This window comes from Globicephala melas, chromosome 11, assembly GCF_963455315.2.
Source record: "Globicephala melas chromosome 11, mGloMel1.2, whole genome shotgun sequence".
NCBI lineage: Eukaryota > Metazoa > Chordata > Mammalia > Artiodactyla > Delphinidae > Globicephala > Globicephala melas.
In genome coordinates, this window is record NC_083324.2 from 92776581 (window position 1) to 92800047 (window position 23467).

Here is a 23467-nt window from a genome sequence, read left to right on the forward strand (position 1 = left end):
GACACACAGCGACATTACACAAACGCAGTGCAGGTGCGGCCGGCAGAAGCCGGAGGGCACACAGGACAGGGTTAGCGACACAGCAGAGCACCGACTGCCCCAGGCTGTCAAAGTGGGGTGTTAAAGGGAGGACGCCAGAAATCCAATAAAGCCATGGTGAGGGTGGGGGAAGTAGCGGGGAGGGAGAGACAGAAAACAGAGAGAGCTGGAAGGATGAAGAGGGAGAAGAAGGAAGAGGACACTTCCTCAAACCATCCAAGGCTTCATCCCTTCAACCTTGGTGTTTATAATGCAAATTCTACGGGTGCTCCAAAATGTGACTCATGGGACCATAGCGACAACCGACAGACGGCAGGTGTAGCGGATCAAGGACCAGGAGCCCCCTCTGAACCACACCAGCACCAAACGCCGGCATCTTCCTTCGGGCCTGTTTGCCCTTTGCTGGGAAGGAAGAGAGAATGCATTCCGGGGTCTTGTTTTTGCCTGCTGGGTCTCCTTGTGTCCCTGCTCCCCGGGCCTGAGGACAGCCTAGAGGCTGACACTGGGCAGGTGATCCCCACATGCCTGGGGCAGCGGCTGCTCCTCCAGGTTTGGGGCCATCCGAGCTGGGCAGCAGCATCCAGGGAGTGCTCTGCAGTTTTAGGGGCTCCTGCCAGCTCCGATACACCTGGGTAAGGTGAAGGATGCTCCAACTCAACACCCTTTTCATTTTCCACCTTCCTTTCTCCTGCACTCGCCAGAAGCACGGTTTTCTGGTTTTGATTCTGCCCACTTCTCATTGCTCTGCCCCGGGCCTGCTTCTTCCTCTCCCCCATGGCGGGGCGGGCGGAGGGCGGGGGGACCAGGACCGGCTCCAGTTAAGAGCTGTCACGGGTGGTAGCAAAGGCTCTCCTACCATGCTGGCAACCAGCCAATGACAGAATGAGACTCTACGACTTCCCTGGGATGACAGATCTCACTACAGCCATCACATCCATCCGATCCCAATGTCACAAGGAAGGCTGCGAAGAAGTCTCAATATACTGCTTTAGCTGGAACGATCTCCCCAGCTTGGGGAGGAGGAGGGAAATGCAACTCAGATGCATCTCTCTCCCCCCCACCCCCATCACTGCTACGGGAAGAAAGCCTCCTTGGCCCTCCTCCCTCTCCCCACTCTGGGTAGCAGTGTTTCCGGCAGTCAAAGCCCTGTACACAATCCTCAGGGGAACCAGGTTCTCCCCTGTCTCAGGGGACACTGTTGTCATCAGCGCTGGACACACCGATGGAGCAGCGACTCGCTGGGTCCCAAAGTGAAGCATGGCGCTGACTCTGAAACGCCATCCTGCTCGCCTCCCGTCTGAGTTCCGTGACGCAGACTTTGCACACGGTGTGGGGGAGGCCGTGGCCTCCTCCCCAGACTCCAGATATTCCCAGAGGCCCCATCCCCCAGGCTTGTCTCCTGACAGCAAGGACCTCTCCTTACTGGCTGCTGGGAGGGTACCGTCTTCTGGCTAATGAGGACCACTGTGCAAACCTTGCGAGGGAGTGAGGACCGGCCACTCAGAGGGCTTTGGACCAAAGAGGGAGTGACAGACGGCATCAAAATGATCTGTCAGCAGGATACCGGTAAATTGTAGACGATTAACACATTAATTGATTTTATATAGTAAATTGGCACAATTTACTAAATCGATATAACTATTAACTGGTATATTGGGATTAGGATTCAAAGGAATACCAGGGCCTTGTGACCAGGTGGACTTAGACGGGTGCCCTACAGAAGCACAGGACTCTCTAGCTTTACCTTAACAAAAACGAGGGTTAGAAAACAGACATTTTAAATCATCAGTATTACAAAACAAGACATATCTTCTTTAAAGAGATTAAGATTATAAAAGTGTTTTTAAAGACTGTAGAAAAATAAATGGACACATCCTCCATATTTTTACACTCAGCGCGTACTAACTGGTCACCTTCATCCCCATTTCCAGGAGATCCTTATGTTCAGGGTGGTTCAAGATAGAAGCCAAAGTCCAGCCAGGCTGAAGCCCCCTAACACCGCATGCCGGGGACCAGTTCCATGTCTACCAGGGGCATTACCTGTCCCATCCATGATGTCGGAAGGCTGGAGCACCTCGTATGAGCAGGGATCCCTGGGCATCGGGATTGGCTCCATCTCGGACAGGGCGGGCAGAGACAGCTGGCTGGAGCTCAGGGACTGCCCGTTTTCCAGGGAGTCATCTTCATTCGATATGGAGAGCTCCCCGTCTGTCAGAGCGAGGAGAGCGCAGAGTTAGACCACGCCTGCCTTCCAGGCAAGGGTGACACTTACAGCCTGCTACATGAGTCTAGATGCTTTTGAACAATCTGTATCAAGGCCAGTATGGAAAGTCTACACTTGTTCTTTTGCTTTTAAGATCTAACCACCAGGGCGACAATTTCCAGTGATCTTCAGCAATATGCCTGTTTTCTCTCCATTCTTCTAATTATCGACAGATGAATGGATAAAGAAGATATGGTACATACATACAATGCAATATTACTCAAGCATAAAAAAGAATGAAATAATGCCATTTGCAGCAACATGGATGGACCTAGAGATTATCATACTAAGTGAAGTAAGCCAAACAGAGAAAGACAAATATGATACTGCTTATATGTGAAATCTAAAAAAAAAGATATGAATGAACTTATTTACAGAGACTCACAGACACAGAACATAAACTTATGGTTACCAAAGGGGAAAGGGGGTGGGGAGGGATAAATTAGGATTTACACATACACACTACCATATATAAAGTAAATAGACAACAAGGACCTACTGTATAGCACAGGGAACTAGTCTCAATATTCTGTAATAACCTATAAGGGAAAAGAATCTGAAAAAGAATATATATGTGTGCGTGTATATATGTGTACATACATATATAAAAATGTGTGTACACATATATATGTGTACACACATATATAAGAATGTGTGTGTGTGTATATATACACACACACACACAAACACACATATATATGTATAATTGAATCACCGTGCTGTACACACCTGAAACTAACATGATATCGTAAATCAACTCTACTCCAATTTTTAAAAATTTGTAAAAATCATTATCTACTATATTTTCTATGTGTTTTTTAAATGGAAATGAAAATAAATTTTTCTTCATAATTTTTTGAAAACCTGGAAAACCTGAGCAGGACTCAGAGATTGGAAAACCAGGTCAGGAATTCCTACTTCGAAGAGCAAAGGGCTTCAAGCACTCAACAAGCACCAGGACACGCTACACCAAGGCCCCAGGAAAAACTCACCCTGTCTTCTCTTTATCTCCGCGCACATCCAATTTCTCTAAATGTTTAGGAGCGCTCTAAGCTCCAGCTGAAGGGCTGCAGCAGCTCAAAGACTCTGGGAGGTGCCAGGATTCTCCCAGTGCCCACCAGTGATCCTGCCAGGCGGGGTGCAGACTTTGACCTTGCTCAAAGCTCAGCAAGACGAGGGGCAGCTAGTTAACACCATGGTGGAGGATCAAAGGCTCCCGCACAATGGCTGTTTGTCAAATCAAAATTCCCCCAGTGTGATTTCATCCTAGCCCCGGGGAGTCCTAGATAACTAGACATTAAAGTCAAATTAATTTTTAAAGAGGACTGAAAGCTATTCCAGTCAGATGAATAAATATCCAGACGAAAGACTCTAAGTTATGTTTCGGTAGAAACACAGAAGCCAGCAAAGCAATTACCTGCCTTAAAATGGGAAGATGGATCATTTACTTGTAGAAATAAAACAGTAAAATGACTCCAAGGTTAATCTTGGATAAATAATCCTTTCCTTTCGCTATGTTCCTCCCAAGGCTTTAATTTTATACACAGTGATAATATGGCCGCAAAAGATTCCTCTGCCCACCCCCTTTGCCCCCAATTAGAATTGGCCTGATGAAATGTATGTTCAACAGAGCAATTTACAAAACAACAGGCTTTAGATAGCATATGGTTCAAGGACATATGATATTTGATCTGAATTTTTTATAAACATAGAAAAAATATATATATAATGGACACCAAAAAATCATCTGAAGCAGACAATATAAAGCACTGATTCTTGAAGATTGTGGGTTTTTTTCCCTTCTTTTCACTTGGCCTTTTTATGTGTCTCAAATGGTAATAGCAGTCACGATAATTGTGATTAACAATATGACGACTTCTTAATAGGAGAAGAGCAGTGCAGACTCTCAGGCCAATGCTATGGAAAGTACACAGCTGAACTGAGCGTACGCAGGATGGGAAGGGCTGTGGGTGTGAGCGTTAGTGCATCAGCGTCCCATAATGGATGGTCCCTGGTCCTCTTAACATGCTTTGGTTTAGCTTGTTCAAACTAACACCGTGGGAAGTAGCTCTACTTCAAATTCCCAGTTGGTGGAATAATGATGTAGCTGCCATTAGGTTTAATACATCTCTGGGAAGCCACTTTGATTTTTGATGTTCCAAGTGTAGTCTTGGATAAGACCACCAGAGGAGGAAGGGGTTTCAGGGCTGTTGCCATGTTCTGCTTCTTTGGGGCAAAGATGTGATGGAATGATTGCTATACATTTTAACTGTTAAAAGTACCATAGATGCAATATCAGGGAAAAAAAGATACAACAGAAGTTGCATTACGTTAGATTCTATGAACCTCTGTTTCATCAAGGCAGTTAGCTTAGTGCTAGAAGTTTTGGTGGTAACAGAAGGAATATTACTCACTCCTCTTGGGACTGATTAACTCTTAAAAAATTTAGCTCCCTATGGATTAAAAGTGCCTTTACTAAATCACAAAGGCTCAAACCACTTCGGAGAGGAAACAATCTTGCTAATTCCACTGTCATAATTTCTAAATACACATTTTCATTAAAAAAATGAAAACAGGAGAAAAAAAGAAGAAATAAGACACTGATCATATCTCTACCCTAACAGAAAATTTGTTTTTCAATATTTTCCATAGTTGTAACAAATTTTATTTTGTGTTTTGTTTTTTAAAACTTTTATAAGCATTATAATTTGTATAGTTATCATTTAATAAATTATACTGAATGAATATACATGTTTATTTAGTTATCTCTCTGTGGTTGGTCACAAAGGGATTTCCAGTGTTTTATACTATTATGAAAACAGAAATCTCTGCTGACTACCTTCCTGTATAAAATCTTTTCTGCAATTAGAATTCTCCCCCTTTAGGAGAGATTCCAGTAAATGAAATTTATGTGTATTACTATTTTAATGTCTAGTGACACATACCTAGATCTTGTGAAATTGTTTTCCTACAGGGTTGGGCGATTTACACAGCAGCAATATAGAGACCACACAAATTTCTTAGCTTTTGGTCATCTCCTCAACATTTACATTGATAACCATGTTTTACCTATTGACCTACCTACTTACATAAATATATGTATATACATATCTAGCAGAAATAAATTAAAACCATGCAATAGGTACAAATTTATTATTAATATCATTTATGACTAACTAAGATGGGAAGTGACAAAACTGAAATCTGAACTGGATTCATATAACACGGAGATAAAATGACGCTGCTACTGTGAAGCAACTGTTATTTTAAAATTCTTATGACATTTTCAAATGTCCACAAAAGTAGAAGCATTAATGTAATGGACTCCTTATACTCATCACCAAGCTAAGGAATTAGCTGGGAATTCCTAATGCTTGGTAATTCCAAGTTTGATTAATCTGAAGACTATTTATTTAATTGGCATATAGTTGATTGACAATGCTGTGTTAATTTCTACTGTACAGCAAAGTGATTCACTTTTACATATATATACACATCCTTTTACATACTCTTCTCCATTATGGTTTATCACAGGATACTGAATATAGCTCCCTGTGCTACACAGTAGGACCTTGTTGCTTACCCATTCTATATAAAATAGTTTGCATCTCTAAGACTGTTTAGGCTCTCCGTGTCTTTTTACTATTGCCAGCTCTGTTTACCAGCATCATGAGAAAAACTGTGTTTTCCCCCCAGGAAGAATTTAACCCTCCTGAATAAAATGAGTCTTACGGACTATTTGTACTTTCATCTATCTAGAGCATCACCACCTCTTGCTGTGATGAACGAGAAAGAGCTCACTGAGTATTGGAAATTATTTTGATGTTTTACATGGTCTTCTAAAATTATCTGGAATAATGGTTTTCAAAATGGTGCAATTACCCCCAAGCATAAAACGTTTCCTGCTAGAATGAATTAAGTGTGAATAGGAGGAAGGGAGAAGGCAGGAGACTAGATGGGTTAAGGCAATGGTTCTCAAACTTTAGTGGGCATCACAGTTTCCGGGAGGGCAGTAAACACAGATGACTGGGCCTCATCCCCAGAGTTTCTGACCCAGTAGGTTTGGGGATGGGACTGAGAGTGTGCATGTCTAATAACTTCTTGCGTGATGCCAAAGCTGCTTTTGCTGCTTAGGGTTCCACACTCAGAGAACCACTGGACTGGAGGTAAGGATCGGACAGGCGGGAGAACCTGGAATAGCAACAGTGCCTTTTCACGATGAGGTTTAGGGCAGGGAATGTTGTTCACGTGGCTAACATGGAACAAAGATGGTTGGTTTAGGGCTTCCCTGGTGGCGCAGTGGTTGAGAGTCCGCCTGCCGATGCAGGGGACACGGGTTCATGTCCCGCTCCAGGAAGATCCCACATGCCGTGGAGCGGCTGGGCCCGTGAGCCATGGCCGCTGAGCCTGCGCGTCTGGAGCCTGTGCTCCGCAACGGGAGAGGCCACAACAGTGAGAGGCCCGTGTACCACAAAAAAAAAAAAAAAAAAAAAAAAAAAAGATGGTTGGTTTAAATCTCAAAGAGAAAGCAGGAGGTTGTATTGTCTAACCATGGATTATGAACTTGTCACAAAGGACAATGGGACTGGAGAGAGCAATATGGTGGAGAAGAAAAGTGAAATGTAAGGCAGCTGCAGACATATCTAAAAAGGTAAAATCAGGTCACAGAACTGGTAGAGAAAAGAATGCAGAAGTGAGTGCGGGTCAATGTCATGACTTAAATGATGAGCGGTAGAAGGCAATGGATTACGACAGAGAACTGGCCACGGCCATTGTCTTCTCTTTCTTGTGGGGCACAAGAAATGAAGACTCTGGTACAATCAGGCTGACACCAAATCAAGAAGAGTGAAGGGAAAGGTGAGAGTGAATGAATTCATTCAACTGACGAACACCTGTTGAGATCTGATCATTAACAACAGGGATCACATACCAGAAACCGCCAACCGTCAGAAATAGATTTGCTATTAGCTCCTTAGGATATACATGGAGAAACTACTGCCAGGTCTGCTGGCTCCAAACCCTGGAGGTGAGCCACACCCCGCCCTGCCTCTCCTCCCACAAGCCAGGCATTGTGCCAAATGCTAAGGAGAAAACAGACACGCCTTGGGGAAAGAGTGGGCCAAGACATGATGCAGAAAGGCAGACAGGGAGGAATTTGTGCAAGTTAGCTGGTGTGAGAGTTGAGAAAAAGAAGCAAGAGTGAGAAGTTAAGCCCTGAGAAACGGATGAAGAAAAATAAGAGGTGAAGGAAGGTAGAAGATGTGTGTGCTCAGAATAGATGGAGATCACACAGAGGATCTTGTCTTGCATAAAGTTCTCTTAATGTTCTAAAAATACAGTCTATATAAAAGTTGTGTTCCAGAGGATTGGCTCAAAAGATATATTTCAAAATATTGTTTTTGCTCTAATTCAGTTTATTGAGGAATTACATCCACCTATCACTGGATGTCACCTTTGTGACTATATTCCAAAAAAGTTTTGTTTTGTTATTGTTATTGTTTTGCTTTAGGAATACTCTCGGTTTTAGGGCGACTGACATCAACTACTGATCAATTTAATTTCTCAAAGCTTAAGGTTAATAAGTTGTGTCTTTTTTCTAATAAGTAGATGAATGTTGCCATGGGGAATGGGCAACAGGAATCCTTTCGGGTTCTCCTGGATACCTCCATGATAATGGTTTCTACTCTGAAAAATTGCATGAAAGTTAGACATTTTGTTCTGAGAGAGCTCAGGGATCACGGCCCTTTGAAGCTTAAGACAAAAGAGTCTCAATTTTAATTCTGAAAACCAAAAATACTTTAATATAAACTTAAGCCTGTAATAGGGAAGAACAAATCTGACTCCATACTGGATCTGTTTCTTTTAAATTAACCTTTGTATTCCATTGCTTTTGCTACAAGTTAAGAATGTCGCCTAGCACCTGAAATATACAAGACAGCCCATTCTCAAGACCCTGACCTTTAAAGGTGTAAGGAGATACACAGGAGAGCCCATTCTCAAGACTCTGACCATTAAAGGTGTAACATTCTTCCAACCATAAAGAGCTAAAAAGTTTCAGAACAGAGAACAACATTTGTCTTGGAGGTTTACAGGAACATTGTAATAGGATGTGGACCTATGTGGATAGTTGCAAGAACAAAGGATTCTGGCACCAAGGAGTTTGCACCAACCAACTACACACCCTCCCCCCTTTGAGTAGGAAAGAAGCCTGAATTCCAACTTGGGGAAGATGTTCTTTGGGACACGAGTCCACCATCTTCTCAGTCTGCTGGCTTCCTAAATAAAGTTGCTATTCCTTGCCCTAACAACTTGTCTCTCAATTTATTGGCCTGTTGTACAGCGAGCGGTACAAGCTTGGACTCAGTAATAAGCTCACCACCGAATTTGATTTTTTAGGATATGCACTATGGTTTATATAAAATCCTATGCTTAGAAGTGTATTTCTAGTTGGATAAGAATTGCTTACTTGATAAACAACAGTTGAATATGAGTATAAAGAATTGCTTTACAGCTGTATATTGAACGATTATTGCAATAAATTTCACACAGATCAAAAAACTAAAACTTTAAAACTAGGATAGCAGATGGCAGAGAGCAGGAGCAAGAAGAACTACAATCCTGCAGCCTGTGGAACAAAAACCATATTCACAGAAAGATAGACAAGATGAAAAGGCAGAGGGCTATGTACCAGATGAAGGAACAAGATAAAACACCAGAAAAACAACTAAATGGAGTGGAGATAGGCAACCTTCCAGAAAAAGAATTCAGAATAATGATAGTGAAGATGATCCAGGACCTCGGAAAAACAATGGAGGCAAAGATCGAGAAGATGCAAGCAATGTTTAACAAAAAACTAGAAGAATTAAAGAACAAACAAACAGAGATGAACAATACAATAAATGAAATGAAAAATACACTAGAAGGAATCAATAACAGATTAACTGAGGTAGAAGAACGGATAAGTGACTTGGAAAACAGAATGGTGGAATTCACTGCTGCGGAACAGAATGAAAAAAAAAGAATGAAAAGAAATGAAGACAGCCTAAGAGACCTCTAGGACAACATTAAACGCAACAACATTCGCATTATAGGGGTCCCAGAAGGAGAAGAGAGAGAGAAAGGATCAGAGAAAATATTTTAAGAGATTATAGTCGAAAACATCCCGAACATGGGAAAGGAAATAGCCACCCAAGTCGAGGAAGGGCAGAGAGTCGCATACAGGATAAACCCAAGGAGAAACATGCCGAGACACATAATAATCAAATTAGCAAAAATTAAAGACAAAGAGAAATTATTGAAAGCAGCAAGGGATAAATGAAAAATAACATACAAGGGAACTCCCATAAGGTTAACAGCTGATTTCTCAGCAGAAACTCTACAACCCAGAAGGGAGTGGCATGATATACTTAAAGTGATGAAAGGGAAGAACCTACAACCAAGATTACTCTAGCCAGCAAGGATTTCATTCAGATTTGATGGAGAAATCAAAAGCTTTACAGAGAAACAAAAGCTAAGAGAATTCAGCACCACCAAACCAGCTCTACAACAAATGCTAAAGGAACTTCTCTAAGTGGGAAACACAAGAGAAGAAAAGGACCCACAAAAACAAACCCAAAACAATTAACAAAATGGTAATAGGAACATACATATCGATAATTACCTTAAATGTGAATCGATTAAATGCTCCAACCAAAAGACACAGGCTTGCTGAATGGATATAAAAACAAGACCCATATATATGCTGTCTACAAGAGACCCACTTCAGACCTAGGGACACATACAGACTGAAAGTGAGGGGATGGAAAAAGATATTCCATGCAAATGGAAATCAAAAGAAAGCTGGAGTAGCTATAATCATATCAGATAAAATAGACTTTAAAGTAAGAATGTTACAAGAGACAAGGAAGGACAGTACATAATGATCAAGGGATCAATCCAAGAAGAATATATAACAATTATAAATATATATTCACCCAACACAGGAACACCTCAATACATAAGGCAACTGCTAACAGCTTTAAAAGAGGAAATCAACAGTAACACAATAATAGTGGTGGACTTTTAACACCTCACTTACACCAATGGACAGATCATCCAAAATGAAAATAAATAAGGAAACAGAAACTTTAAATGACACAATGGACCAGATAGAGTTAACTGATATTTATAGGACATTCCATCCAAAAACAGCAGATTACACTTTCTTCTCAAGTGCGCATGGAATATTCTCCAGGATAGATCATATCTGGGGTCACAAATCAAGCCTCAGTAAATTAAAATATCTGAAATCATATCAAGCACCTTTTATGACCACAACGCTATGAGAGTAGAAATGAATTACAGGGAAAAAAACCGTAAAAAACACAAACACATGGAGGCTAAACAATACGTTACGAAATAACCAAGAGATCACTGAAGAAATCAAAGAGGAAATCAAAAAATACCTAGAGACAAATGACAATGAAAACACGACAATCCAAAACCTATGGGATGCAGCAAAAGCAGTTCTAAGAGGCAAGTTTATAGCTATACAAGCCTACCTCAAGAAATAAGAAAAATCTCAAGTAAACAATCTAACCTTATGCCTAAAGGAACTAGAGAAAGAAGAACAAACAAAACACAAAGTTAGCAGAAGGAAAGAAATCATAAAGATCAGAGCAGAAATAAATGAAAAAGAAAACAACAGCAAAGATCAATAAAACTAAAAGCTGGTTCTATGAGAAGATAAACAAAATTGATAAACCACTAGCCAGACTCATCAAGAAAAAGAGGGAGAGGACTCAAATCAATAAAATTAGAAATGAAAGAGAAGTTACAACAGACACTGCAGAAATACACAGCATCCTAAGCAACTCTATGCCAATAAAATGGACAACCTGGAAGAAATGGACAAATTCTTAGAAAGGTATAAGCTTCCAAGACTGAACCAGGAAGAAACAGAAAATATGAAAAGACCAATCACAAGTAATGAAATTGAAACTGTGATTTAAAATCTTCCAACAAAGAAAAGTCCAGGACCAGATGGCTTCACAGGTGAATTCTATCAAACATTTAGACAAGAGCTAACACCCATCCTTCTCAAACTCTTCCAAAAAATTGCAGAGGAAGGAACATTCCCAAACTCATTCTATGAGGCCACCATCACCCTGACACCAAAACCAAACAATGATACTACAAAAAAAGAAAATTACAGACCAATATCACTGATGAATATAGATGCAAAAATCCTCAACAAAATACTAGCAAGCAGAATCCAACAACACATTAAAAGGATCATACACCATAATCAAGTGGGATTTATCCCAGGGATGCAAGGATTCTTCAATATACGCAAATCAATTAATGTGATACACCATATTAACAAATTGAAGAATAAAAACCATATGATCATCTCACTAGATGCAGAAACAGCTTTTGACAAAATTCAACACCCATTTATGATAAAAAACTCTCCAAAAGTGGGCACAGAGGGAACCTACCTCAACATAATAAAGGCCATATATGACAAACCCACAGCCAACATCATTGTCAATGGTGAAAAACTGAAAGCACTTCCTCTAAGATCAGGAACAAGACAAGGATGTCCACTCTCGCCACTACTATTCAACAAAGTTTTGGAAGTCCTAGCCACGGCAATCAGACAAGAAAAAGAAATAAAAGGAATACAAATTGGAAAAGAAGAAGTAAAACTGTCACTGTTTGCGGATGACATGATACTATACATAGAGAATCCTGAAAATGCACCAGAAAACTACTAGAGTTAATCAATGAATTTGGTAAAGTTGCAGGATACAAAATTAATGCACAGAAATCTCTTGCATTCCTATACACTAATGATGAAAACTCTGGAAGAGAAATTATGGAAACACTTCCATTTCCCATTGCAACAGTAAGAATAAGATACCTAGGAATAAACCTACCTAGGGAAACAAAAGACCTGTATGCAGCAAACTATTAAAGAAAGAACTTAAAGATGATACAAAAAGATGTAGAGATATACCATGTTCCTGGATCGGAGGACTCAATGTTGTGAAAATGACTATACTACCCAAAGCAATCTACAGATACAATGCAATCCTTATCAAATTACCAATGGCATTTTTTATGGAAATAGAACAAATCATCTTAAAATTTGTATGGAGGGCTTCCCTGGTGGCGCAGTAGTTGAGAGTCTGCCTGCCGATGCAGGGGACATGGGTTCATGCCCCGGTCTGGGAAGATCCCATGAGCCATGGCCACTGAGCCTGCACGTCCAGAGCCTGTGCTCCGCAACGGGAGAGGCCGCAACAGTGAGAGGCCCGCGTACCGCAAAAAAAAAAAAAAAAATTTGTATGGAGACACAGAAGACCCTGAATAGCCAAAGCAGTCTTGAGGGAAAAAAACGGAGCTGGAGGAATCAGACTCCCTGATTTCAGACTATACTAACAAAGCTACAGTAATCAAGAAAATATGGTACTCGCACAAAAACAGAAACATAGATCAATGGAACAAGATAGAAAGCCCAGGGATAAACCCACGCACCTATGGTCAACTAATCTGTGACAAAGGAGGCAAGGATATACAATGCAGAAAAGACAGTCTCTTCAATAAATGGTGCTGGGAAAACTGGAGAGCTACATGTAAAAGAATGAAATTAGAACACTCCCTAACACCATACACAAAAATAAACCCAAAATGGATTCAAGACCTAAATGTAAGACCGGACACTATAAAACTCTTAGAGGAAAACATAGAAAGAACACTCTTTGACATAAATCACAGCAAGATCTTTTTTGATCCACCTGCTAGAGTAATAGAAATAAATACAAAAATAAACAAATGAGACCTAATGAAACTTCAAAGCTTTTGCACAGCAAAGGAAACCATAAACAAGATGAAAAGACAACCCTCAGAATGGGAGAAAATATTTGCAAACGAATCAATGGACAAAGGATTAATCTCCAAAATATATAAACAGCTCATGCAGCTCAATATTAAAGAAACAAACAATCCAATCCAAAAATGGGCAGAAGACCTAAACAGACATCTCTCCAAAGAAGACATACAGATGGCCAAGAGGCACATGAGAAGCTGCTCAACATCACTAATTATTAGAGAAATGCAAATCAAAACTACAATGAGGTATCACCTCACACCAGTTAGAATGGGCATCATCAGAAAATCTACAAACAACAAATGCTGGAGAGGGTGTGGAGAAAAGGGAACCCTCTTGCACTGTTGGTGGAAATGTAAATTGGTACAGCCACTATGGAGAACAGTATGGAGGCTCCTTAAAAAACTAAAAATAGAATTACCATATGATCCAGCAATCCCACTACTGGGCATAAACCCAGAGAAAACCATAATTCAAAAAGACACGAGGGCTTCCCTGGTGGCGCAGTGATTGAGAGTCCACCTGCCGATGCAGGGGACACAGGTTTGTGCCCTGGTCCGGGAGTATCCCACATGCTGTGGAGTGGCTGGGCCCGTAAGCCATGGCCGCTGAGCCTGCGCGTCCGGAGCCTGTGCTCCGCAACGGGAGAGGCCACAAGAGTGAGAGGCCCGCGTACCGCAAAAAAAAAAAAAAAGACACATGCACCCCAGTGTTCATTGCAGCACTATTTACAATAGCCAGGTCATAGAAGCAACCTAAATGCCCATTAACAGACAAATGGATAAAGAAGTTGTGATACATATATACAATGGAATATTACTCAGCCATAAAAAGGAACGAAATTGAGTCATTTGTTGAGATGCAGATGGATCTAGAGACTGTCATACAGTGAAGTAAGTCAGAAAGAGAAAAACAAATATCGCATATTAATGCATGTATGTGGAACCTAGGAAAATGGTACAGATGAACCGGTTTGCAGGGCAGAAGTTGAGACACAGACACAGTTGAGACACAAACGTATGGACACCAAGAGGGGAAAACCACGGTGGGGTGGGGATGGTGGTGTGCCGAATTGGGCGATTGGGATTGACATGTATACACTGATGTGTATAAAATTGATGATTAATAAGAACCTGCAGTATTAAAAAACAAACAAAAAACCAGGATAAATTGTTTAAATAAATACATGTATATACATACACACGCATATATACTCACATACATATTTATTGATTTAGGTTGCATAAGAAGGAAGCCAGATGGATAGTTTTAACTTACTCATAAACGTTTACATTTTTAATTTACAAAATAAAGTGCTGTACACCCAATGTAAGGAAAAAAAGGCAGCATAATGGGGAAATATGAACATAGCTAATAAAATAATGGCTATTCCCAGTATGCAGAGCATTTGTACAAATAAATAAAAATCAAGTCCCAGGGGCCACTTGTGACATGCACAGCCTGGCTGGCAATGAAAGAAATGCGAGTGAAATGACCCTGTGGGTGATGCTGAACCCTGCAAATGTGCTTGAAACAATGTCAAGTACAAAAGCAGGAACGGAGAACAAAATGGACATGTTGATTACAATGCCCTCAAGATGAAATATGCATGCGTGCTGGCAGAGTTCTGAAGTGGTTTTGGCTTTGATATGAATAGAGCTTAATGATCATTAACTTTTTTCCTGTGGAGATGCTTACATACATAAAAAAATACAACAAAAAATGGCATGCTACCTTGTTAAGTTAAATGAAAACATAATAGTTTTGTTGGAGGAGAAAGCCTTCCTCACTCCTCTGGTTTCTTGAGGAGGTATTTTCCCTGAGCCTGGCTTCCTACCCCTTCTCCACAGTTACCTCATTGCTAGGATGCAACTTCTGCATGAAAGACTGTTAGCAAACTTGCAGTAGAGGAGAATAATGAAATGAAATCATGGTCACACTGGTGCTTCCATTATAAAGAAAAAGGACTATGTACGTGAAGCGCCATGTGAGAATTTTAGACTGAAAACACTGGGAAGTGTTCGCTGTGCTGCATCTCTGCTGTTAACTCAAATGTGTAGAATTCACACATGCGGGCCTGTGAAAATTCAAACACGTTTTAATTGACTGGCGATCACCAATGGCTATAATTACAGCAAAATCAAAAAGTGAAGCTACCTATGTTAAAGCAAACCACCATCTTGTGAGGACATGGAACAAGAGCCCTAATGCAAGTGTTTGCTAATTGTTTTTTTCCCTTTGAGACAAGAGCTGCTGTTGTAGCTTCCCAGACATACTCTTTTTTTTTTTTTTTGCGGTACGCGGGCCTCTCACTGTTGTGGCCTCTCCCGTTGCGGAGCACAGGCTCCGGACGCGCAGGCTCAGCGGCCATGGCTCACGGGCCCAGCCGCTCCGCGGCATGTGGGATCTTCCCGGACCGGGGCACAAACCCGCGTCCCTTGCACCGGCAGGTGGACTCTCAACCACTGCACCACCAGGGAAGCCCCCAGACGTGCTCTTTGACCAAAAAGGGCATCTCCACTGAGTGGCCGAAGGGTTACCCCACAGAGCTGAAGGTGTTTTCCCAAGAAGTGTCACTCTGGTGGTGGTGAGCTATGAAACAAAGACTTCATTCAATGTCTTTTTTTTTTTTTTTTTGACACTGATATACTTTTTCCATTACAGTACAAAAAAATTCACCCATTAAGGGAGCACAGCCATTGTTTTGTAACCCACAGAGGTGTCATTTTTGCAACAATATACAGAGTTTTGAAAAGCTTCTGTTAATCCCAATGACCTTTTAAATCACTGCAATCAAAGCCACTAGCTGCTCTCATTGTCAGTGAAATGATGTGCGGAGCAACAGTTAGCTAAGAAATAATTTATCTAAGGATTTCATTGAAAGATTAAAAGCTTTGAACCTAAGAAGTTGGAAATGGCTCCCTGGCCGTTGGAAGTATTTTCTTCAGTTTGCCTGAGTTCGGGGAGGTGATGTCATTAAACTAAATGGTGCTACAGATATCACTGTGTAGAATTTTAAACATACATCGAAGGCCACACATTTCTAGTAACACTGCATATTTACTACTTAATGTATTTGAATCTTGAGCATTTAAAAAGGCAAACTGGGCTTCCCTGGTGGCGCAGTGGTTGAGAGTCCGCCTGGCAATGCAGGGGACACGGGTTCGTGCCCCGGTCCGGGAAGATCCCACATGCCACAGAGCGGCTGCCATGGCCGCTGAGCCTGCGCGTCTGGAGCCTGTGCTTCACAACGGGAGAGGCCACAACAGTGAGAGGCCTGCATACAGCAAAAAAATAAAAAATAAATAAAATAAAAATAAAAAGACAAACTGAGAGTCTTATTTGCACAAACAAAAACTACAGTGTGTGTCTCTCTGTCTGTGTCTCTTCTGGTGTATTTTCTTTCTGAATGAGGAAAAGTCACTATAAGTATGTGTCTGTGTGTCTAAAAGTATCTCTGTGCCACCTAGGATTTAGGGCAGACACTGCAGGATTCTGTAGGATCGCTGAACCTATATTTCCGGAATCCGTAAGTTATCTTCCAGTTTATCTTTCATGTCTGTTTGCAGCCAGAAGTCTCTGGATTATTCTGACCAGTTTACACGGAAGAACAATTTTGCAAGAGCCATGAGGTTCCTTTGTGTCTTCACACAGGCACCTTGGCAACTCAGAGAACCCTTCTGAACCTAATACCTTGAAAATCTATGCAAGATGGATTTCAATCTCAGAATGTAATCAATTGCGTGCTACTCTGATTGGATGATTTTAAACACAGAATGGAATGATACATGTTTTTTTGCTTGGGGAATCAACTTACTTTTTTTTAATAGTTGCTATTGTTCTGGATTTAATATCCTATTTTGATGTTAATAATATTTCCCTTCTTGTTCAGAGGTCTTTGCCTAAAACCCTTAAGTATGTGAGTTGCAGTGACTTCCTATCACAGATGCGGTATTGACCTTGGGTAGCTTCTTTCAGTTGCACTTCCTTGTGGCTGTACCCTGCTGGATTTATCAGCATTTTCTGCCTTTTACTGGACCTCATGGTCAGCAAACCACAGCTCATGTGAATTCTCAGCTGCTTCCTCGATCACAAACACCTCATCCCATCAAACCGTGGTGTCTGTTTCCCAGAGGTGTTTCTTTCATCTTTCTGGGTACAGTTATACCTCCTCACCAGTCTTCACGCCAAGCCCATCGGTTCTTACATCATCTATCCTGATGAAGTACGATGGTTCTGACCACTATTTCCAAATAATTACTCGTCTCCAAGGTTTGTAGCTGAAAGAGGATTTACCATCTTGCTATTCCTGGGTATTTTGATATCAAAAATGCAACTGGGGCACAGACTGAATATAAAATGGATGGAATGACACAGTTTCTCTCCTATGCTATTTTATGAGAGTGTGAATCTCACAGAATCATACCTCGTTGTGCAAGGGGCCCTTCAGAGTTAATAGGGAATCCAAGATTTTTTAAGAAAACTTTAATGGCTAGAGTTGGAGAAGGAAAGTGATACGGGCTGGGCGTTTCAAAATGTAAGCAGCTCTGTTTCTTTAGCTGAGCTCTCCAATAGCGTACCCACTTGCCACGTACAGTTACTGTTTTAGTTAAAATTTAAAATGCAGTTCCTCAGTCAGACTAGGCACATCTGAAGTGCTCAACAACCACATGTGGCTGCTGGCTGCTGTGCTGCCTGGCAAAGACGATGGAACATTCCTGTTATTGCTGAAAAGTCTACAGGACAGCACTGCTCAAGACAGACTGAAACATCAGGATAATGGGCCTATGAATATGCAAAAGTGAACCCATTTCTGGAACTGGGAGATTAAAATGACGTTGCTAAACTGGTCCACATCACAATGAATGGTCAGTTCAGTGGATACTATTTCCTTTAGAGAAGCTGCAGTGGTGGGAAGGCTGCACCACAGGGAGGAAAGACGTGCTCTAGGGCACGTGTGCATGTCGGGGCCCTGAGAGTAGCAACACACAGCTACAGAGGTGGGCGTGGCCTTTGGAGAAGTCCCGAAGCCTCAGGATAGAATCTCAGCTCTGGCGGGTGGAAGCAGAGAGAGTCTAGGCTTGGGTGAAGGGGAACCGGGAAGGAGAGACAGGCATCTAAGAAGAGCAGAGGCGCAGTCCAGGTCACATGTCTGGTGGAGACCATTGCTGACATTTATTGAGCACGTACTCTGGGCAGGCAACGGTCTAAAAGCCCAGATTGAATTATGTCCCTTGATCCTCCAACAACCCCATGAGAAGACGAGCAAGGGCAGAATGGAATTGAAGAGTATGCCTCCAGGGGTGTACCCAGATCTAGGAGGACCAGCTGCTTGGTAACAGGCTGTCTTCAATCAAGCAGGCTGGGGGCTGGGAGTAGTGAGAGAGGATCAAAGGAAAGCATGGCTTTGCTGGTTGGAGCACAGTAAGATCCTGGGGTTACGTTCAAACAAAAAGCAGAGTCCAGGGAGATAAGAGGCTGCCCTGTACCTTCTACAGACAGAAGATGAGGGAGCTGGGACCAGAATCCTGGGCTTGGGGCTCCTAGGAGAGCTCAGTTGTTTTACAGATATTTATGTGGGGTTAAGGCTTGAATGCCCCCCTGACTTATTTGACTTTATCTGAGTCCTAGGCAAACGTATGAAATCAGGAAAAAATTTTTTAAGTACAACTAGCTTTCCTTTTATTAGCTATTACCTTCCAGAGTTTGGCTTGCCTTCTCATGACAAACACCAGTGCAGGTCAGTGGCTGTGGAATCAAGCATCAGACGTGGGCAGGGATGCTCACCGTGCCTGAGGTACCCTGCCCTGCCCTGATTTCATCGGCAGGGTCCAGGGACAGGCAGCTGGAAGGGTGATACCGTGGTGGGTCTTCCAAGGACAAATTACACTAGGTAGCAGCTCTCAGGAGCTGACTGTACCTGCAACACTTTGGTTTATGGAAACATCTGTCAAAATTAGGGAAAAAGATATCCAGGGGTTATCTCTAAAAATTCTGGTCAATGAGAAATGAGGGTAATTCTGGAGAACCTTTGGGGAAAGGTGTTCTTGCTCTTAGAAAGAGGTACCAAGAAGGGGGATAGCCCTCTCTCTCCCATCTGGATGTTTTATCTGCATGTAATGCTGGAACTACTGCAGCCATCTTGTTACCATGAGGGGTGATAGCTTGAGAATGGCATCCCTTCACCACGTTACTGAGCTGATGAATTCACCAACTCTGGAGCTGCCCTACCACTGGATTTTATGACGTGAGATTCATTCATTCACTCACTCACTCACTGATTCAATAAAAATTAATAAGCGCTGACAAAGGCCAAGCATTGCTCAAGGCATTTGGGATACACTAATAGCAGGGGTCCCCAACCTCCGGGATCTAATGCCTGATGATCTGAGACGCAGCTGACATAATAATAATACAAATAAAGCGCACAATAAGTGTAATGCACTTGAATCATCCCAAAACCATCCCCCTTCCCCCAGGTCCGTGGAAAAATTGTCTTCCACGAAACCGGTCCCTGGTGCCAAAAAGGCTGGGGACTGCTGCAGAGGACAAAACACAGGAAGATCATTGGTCTAAATTTGCTTATCGCTGCAGCCTCCTTGAGTTAAGTTTTTAGTTACCTGAAACTATAGGCCTTTTAACTTACACCCTGCTGACTGCACACTGGCTTCACAGGTAACTAAGGAGCCTATAATTAAACAGCATAAACATTATCAAAAGGACGCTTCCTATCTCGTTTGATGTGTCTGTATTGACACTTCGGGGAATTTTTTCCACACTACGCCACTGTCCTTGGACTTCCATAATGCTATACATTTCTGGGTTACTTCCTATTTTTCTGTCCACTTCTCAGTTTTTGAGGGTTTTCTTATTCCCAGATCATTTTTTTTCCTAACTTCCAGATCACTCAATGCTGGGGGCCAAGGTGTTTTCTATCAGTGCCACTTATTTTCTCATTTTCCATCTTCTTTGAGAAATATCATCAATCTATACGACTTCATGACCATTTACACACGCACAATTCCAAACCTGCATCTCCAACCCACATCTCCCTCTTGAGTTTTAAATCTGTACATGTAGTGCTCTGCTTAGCCATTTGGATATCTCAAACGCAATGTGGTCAAACCATCGCGATATTCTGTGCTCTGTAATTGCTTCTCTTAGGTCCCCAGCTCAGGGGACCTGTACCCGTCCCCCGTATCTGTCCACCAAGTCTCCAAGCCAGAATCCTGAATGTCAGCCATGCCTTCAACCTCCCCTCCTCTCCCCAAATCTAAGCAGTCACAGGCCTTCCTGACTCTACCTCCTACAATTCTCCAGTCTCTCCTCTCCCCCTCCCCCGATTCCTACTACCCTCATTCCTGCCATTTACCGTCACATCATCTGAATCCCAGCAACAGTCCGCCACCTGGTCTCCCCGACTCATGCCTTGGTGTCCCTCCAAGTCTTTCTCTCCCACGGGCAGAGGGATGAGGCTGCAAGTCCGATTGTGCAAAAAACCCTTCCAGAAATCCTCATCAATGCTCTCAGGACAAAGGATAAGCAACTAATATCATATTCCTGCCTGCAAGATCTGCCCTGACTTCCCCTCACCATATACACAAGCTGGACACCCTCTATCTTTCATTATCCCCAACGTGGTGCCTCCCCATGTGCTAGTCCTTCTATTTCTAACATTTTCCCAACCCAGCCCACCTTCTCCAGGATAATTCTCATCACCCTTCAGGTTTCCACTCAGACACCGTTCCTTCCAGGATGCCTTCCCTGAGTCTCCAGGCCTGGTGGGTGACGCTTCCACGCACCCCCGAACTTCCTGTACTTTCCTCATCATAACTGCCAAGCACCTGAACCCGTTACGGGACCGTAAGTGCTGTTAGGGGAGTCCACCTTGACCCTCCTAGCATCCCTGGCGCCCAGAACGACACCTGCAACATAACAGGTATTCAACAAACACGCAAGAGACAAATACCTTTGTTGGGAACATTTGCTCACTGATATAATAATAACTTCATTAATTTTTTGCCTTGGGATAGTGATTTTCTGAAAGAACACTGTTGCTTAAGAGAATGTGGACCACAATTTCTCTTTATCCGTTTTCATTTAATCTGCTTTCCATTTACCCCACTAGGGCAATCCACTGCATTAGGCGCTGAGACGCTACATAAATGATTCTACGTCACTGAGTCTGAAAGTAAACACTCTTTCCATTTTCACACAGTTACTCCGAATCACAGCTTCCAGAAGATGCCATTTCTAGGTGAGACATGAGAAACAGCTAAAAATGTGACAAAATAACAATGTCCGGTCAAGGCTGTGAAAAGCATGTCCCACAAACTGCAAGACTTGAAAAGTCTACACAACTGGGACACCAGATAAACAACGGGACTTAAAAGGCTCAAGTCTAAGAATTCGTCTCCTCTGATATAGGGGAGAGTTGTTATTTTTATTTTTAAAAGATGATGACCTTTTAATTTAAATACCAGCCTTTTTTCTCATGAATGCCTGAGAAGGGGGGAACTGTAGCCTCTGCATAAGAGAGTTATCCATTTCAGGGAGCTGCTATTTGCGTTGATAATTAAAAATAACACCTTCCAAAACGTTGCTCTAACTTGATGACGGAAAAAAGCACACCTCGGTGCACTTTATTATTTGCTGTGAAATGTTATCGCTAATTCCCAGCGCACAGTGAAAAGGGAAGTTGCTCATTTGCACACAGTCAGTTCTGTTCTTCCGTGACCCCTGGTCTTCCTGCTCCGGTGGGGCTAGCTCTCCCGTCAGGTCTTCGTGGGACTGCAGTGAGCAACCACCTGGCGACCAGGGGAGCCGCAGCGGCCTCAACTCCATCCCTGCAGGTGGCCACACCTCCCAGCTCCCTGCCCCCATCTGGGGTGTGGCGGTGTGTAATATACAGGGGCGACAGCGTGTCCTTCCACGCAGAGAGATGGTCTCCTTTCCCTCTTTTCCCTCCTCATAAGTGATATATCCACTCATGTGAATTAAACACACCCATACTGTACAAAGCACGTGACAGGACTGTGATAGAACTGAGGTTTCACTGGAAGATCCAGTGTTGAAAAATACGGAACAACCGCCATTGTCATCCCTAACATCCTTTATATACAACATCATGCTTATTTGTAGAGCTCTTTTGCAATAACCACTAACAGCATTATTTATTAATATCCTCTGATGACCAACAGGCAATATATTACAAAGGTTTTTTGTGTTCCTATAAATTCCAAACAAAGGACAGAAGGTCTTAGCAGGGGTTTTCAGAGTCCACGCTCGCTGGCCGTGAACCCTCAGGCAAGTCTATAACCTCGCTGGGCTGCAGCTGCTTCTACTCTACTTTGGAAAAATAACAGAAGCCAGGTCAGGTGACCTCCTGAGATCCTTGCTAAGCCTGAGAAATACCATCACGATTTTACTGATGGCCAAACAGTCCACTGCTTTCAGGATATTTTTCTCCATAACACCTAATAACCACTGTTTGTAAGTAGAGTATGTGGCATCCATATACATGAATATACGCCCAATGTAATACCGCCTATTTAAACAACTGGCAACAACGTTTCACGAACCACACAAATGAATAAACAAGAGGGATCAGAGTTCTAGTGCTCTGGATTTTGCCAACACAGGTGTACAGACCAAGTCGTGTGTACATGCAGATAGCCTCAGCCTGGCATTTGTTGTTTTTCAATAAACATACTGAGCATTGACTATGTCCCAATAGGACACAGTGCTACTGTAGGCAGTCGGATGCCACAACGTCTGTGAACAAACCAGACAGAGATCCTGCCCTGCCTGGTGGAGCTCACCTTTCAGTAAGGAGAGACCGATGAGAAAAAGGCTAATACAACACATATGTAATGTATAGATTGCAGGTGATAAGAGACAGAAGGAAAAAAAGAGAGAAAGAAAGAACACAGTAGAGCAGGGTCAGGGGATTACAGACCTATGGAAGGAGGTGACACTTTAAAACCTGGAGGTCCCAGGGAAGCTCCATTGAGAAGGTGGAATCTGAGCAAAGACTTGAAAAAGGAGTGAACCACGTGGATGGATATCTGGGGGAAGAGGGTTCTAGGAGGAGAGTGGAGCCAATGCCAACATCAGGGGCTGGAAAGCAGGGTTAGCAAGATGCCACAGAGAGGACGTTATGAGGAAGTACCGCCAGGGAGTTGAAGCAAACTTAGGGGTTGGAGGGCAGATCGTGGAGGGCTTCGTAGGCTGTCGGAGGAGCTTGAAACTTCTCTGAGTGAAGTGGGGAGCCACTGTAGGCTCTGAACAGG

General features: G+C 42.6%; 1 protein-coding gene across 9 annotated transcripts in view; it reads right to left on the bottom strand.

Moving 5' to 3' along the window:
* Positions 1-23467, bottom strand: part of PHACTR1 (phosphatase and actin regulator 1) — a 539914-nt gene that overhangs the window by 80431 nt on the left and 436016 nt on the right. For all 9 annotated transcript variants that reach the window (XM_060308258.1, XM_060308257.1, XM_060308254.1 and 6 more), the window contains one exon: positions 2080-2247. In XM_060308258.1, the coding sequence (XP_060164241.1) occupies positions 2080-2247 (168 nt within the window). The remainder of the gene's footprint in view (positions 1-2079; positions 2248-23467) is intronic.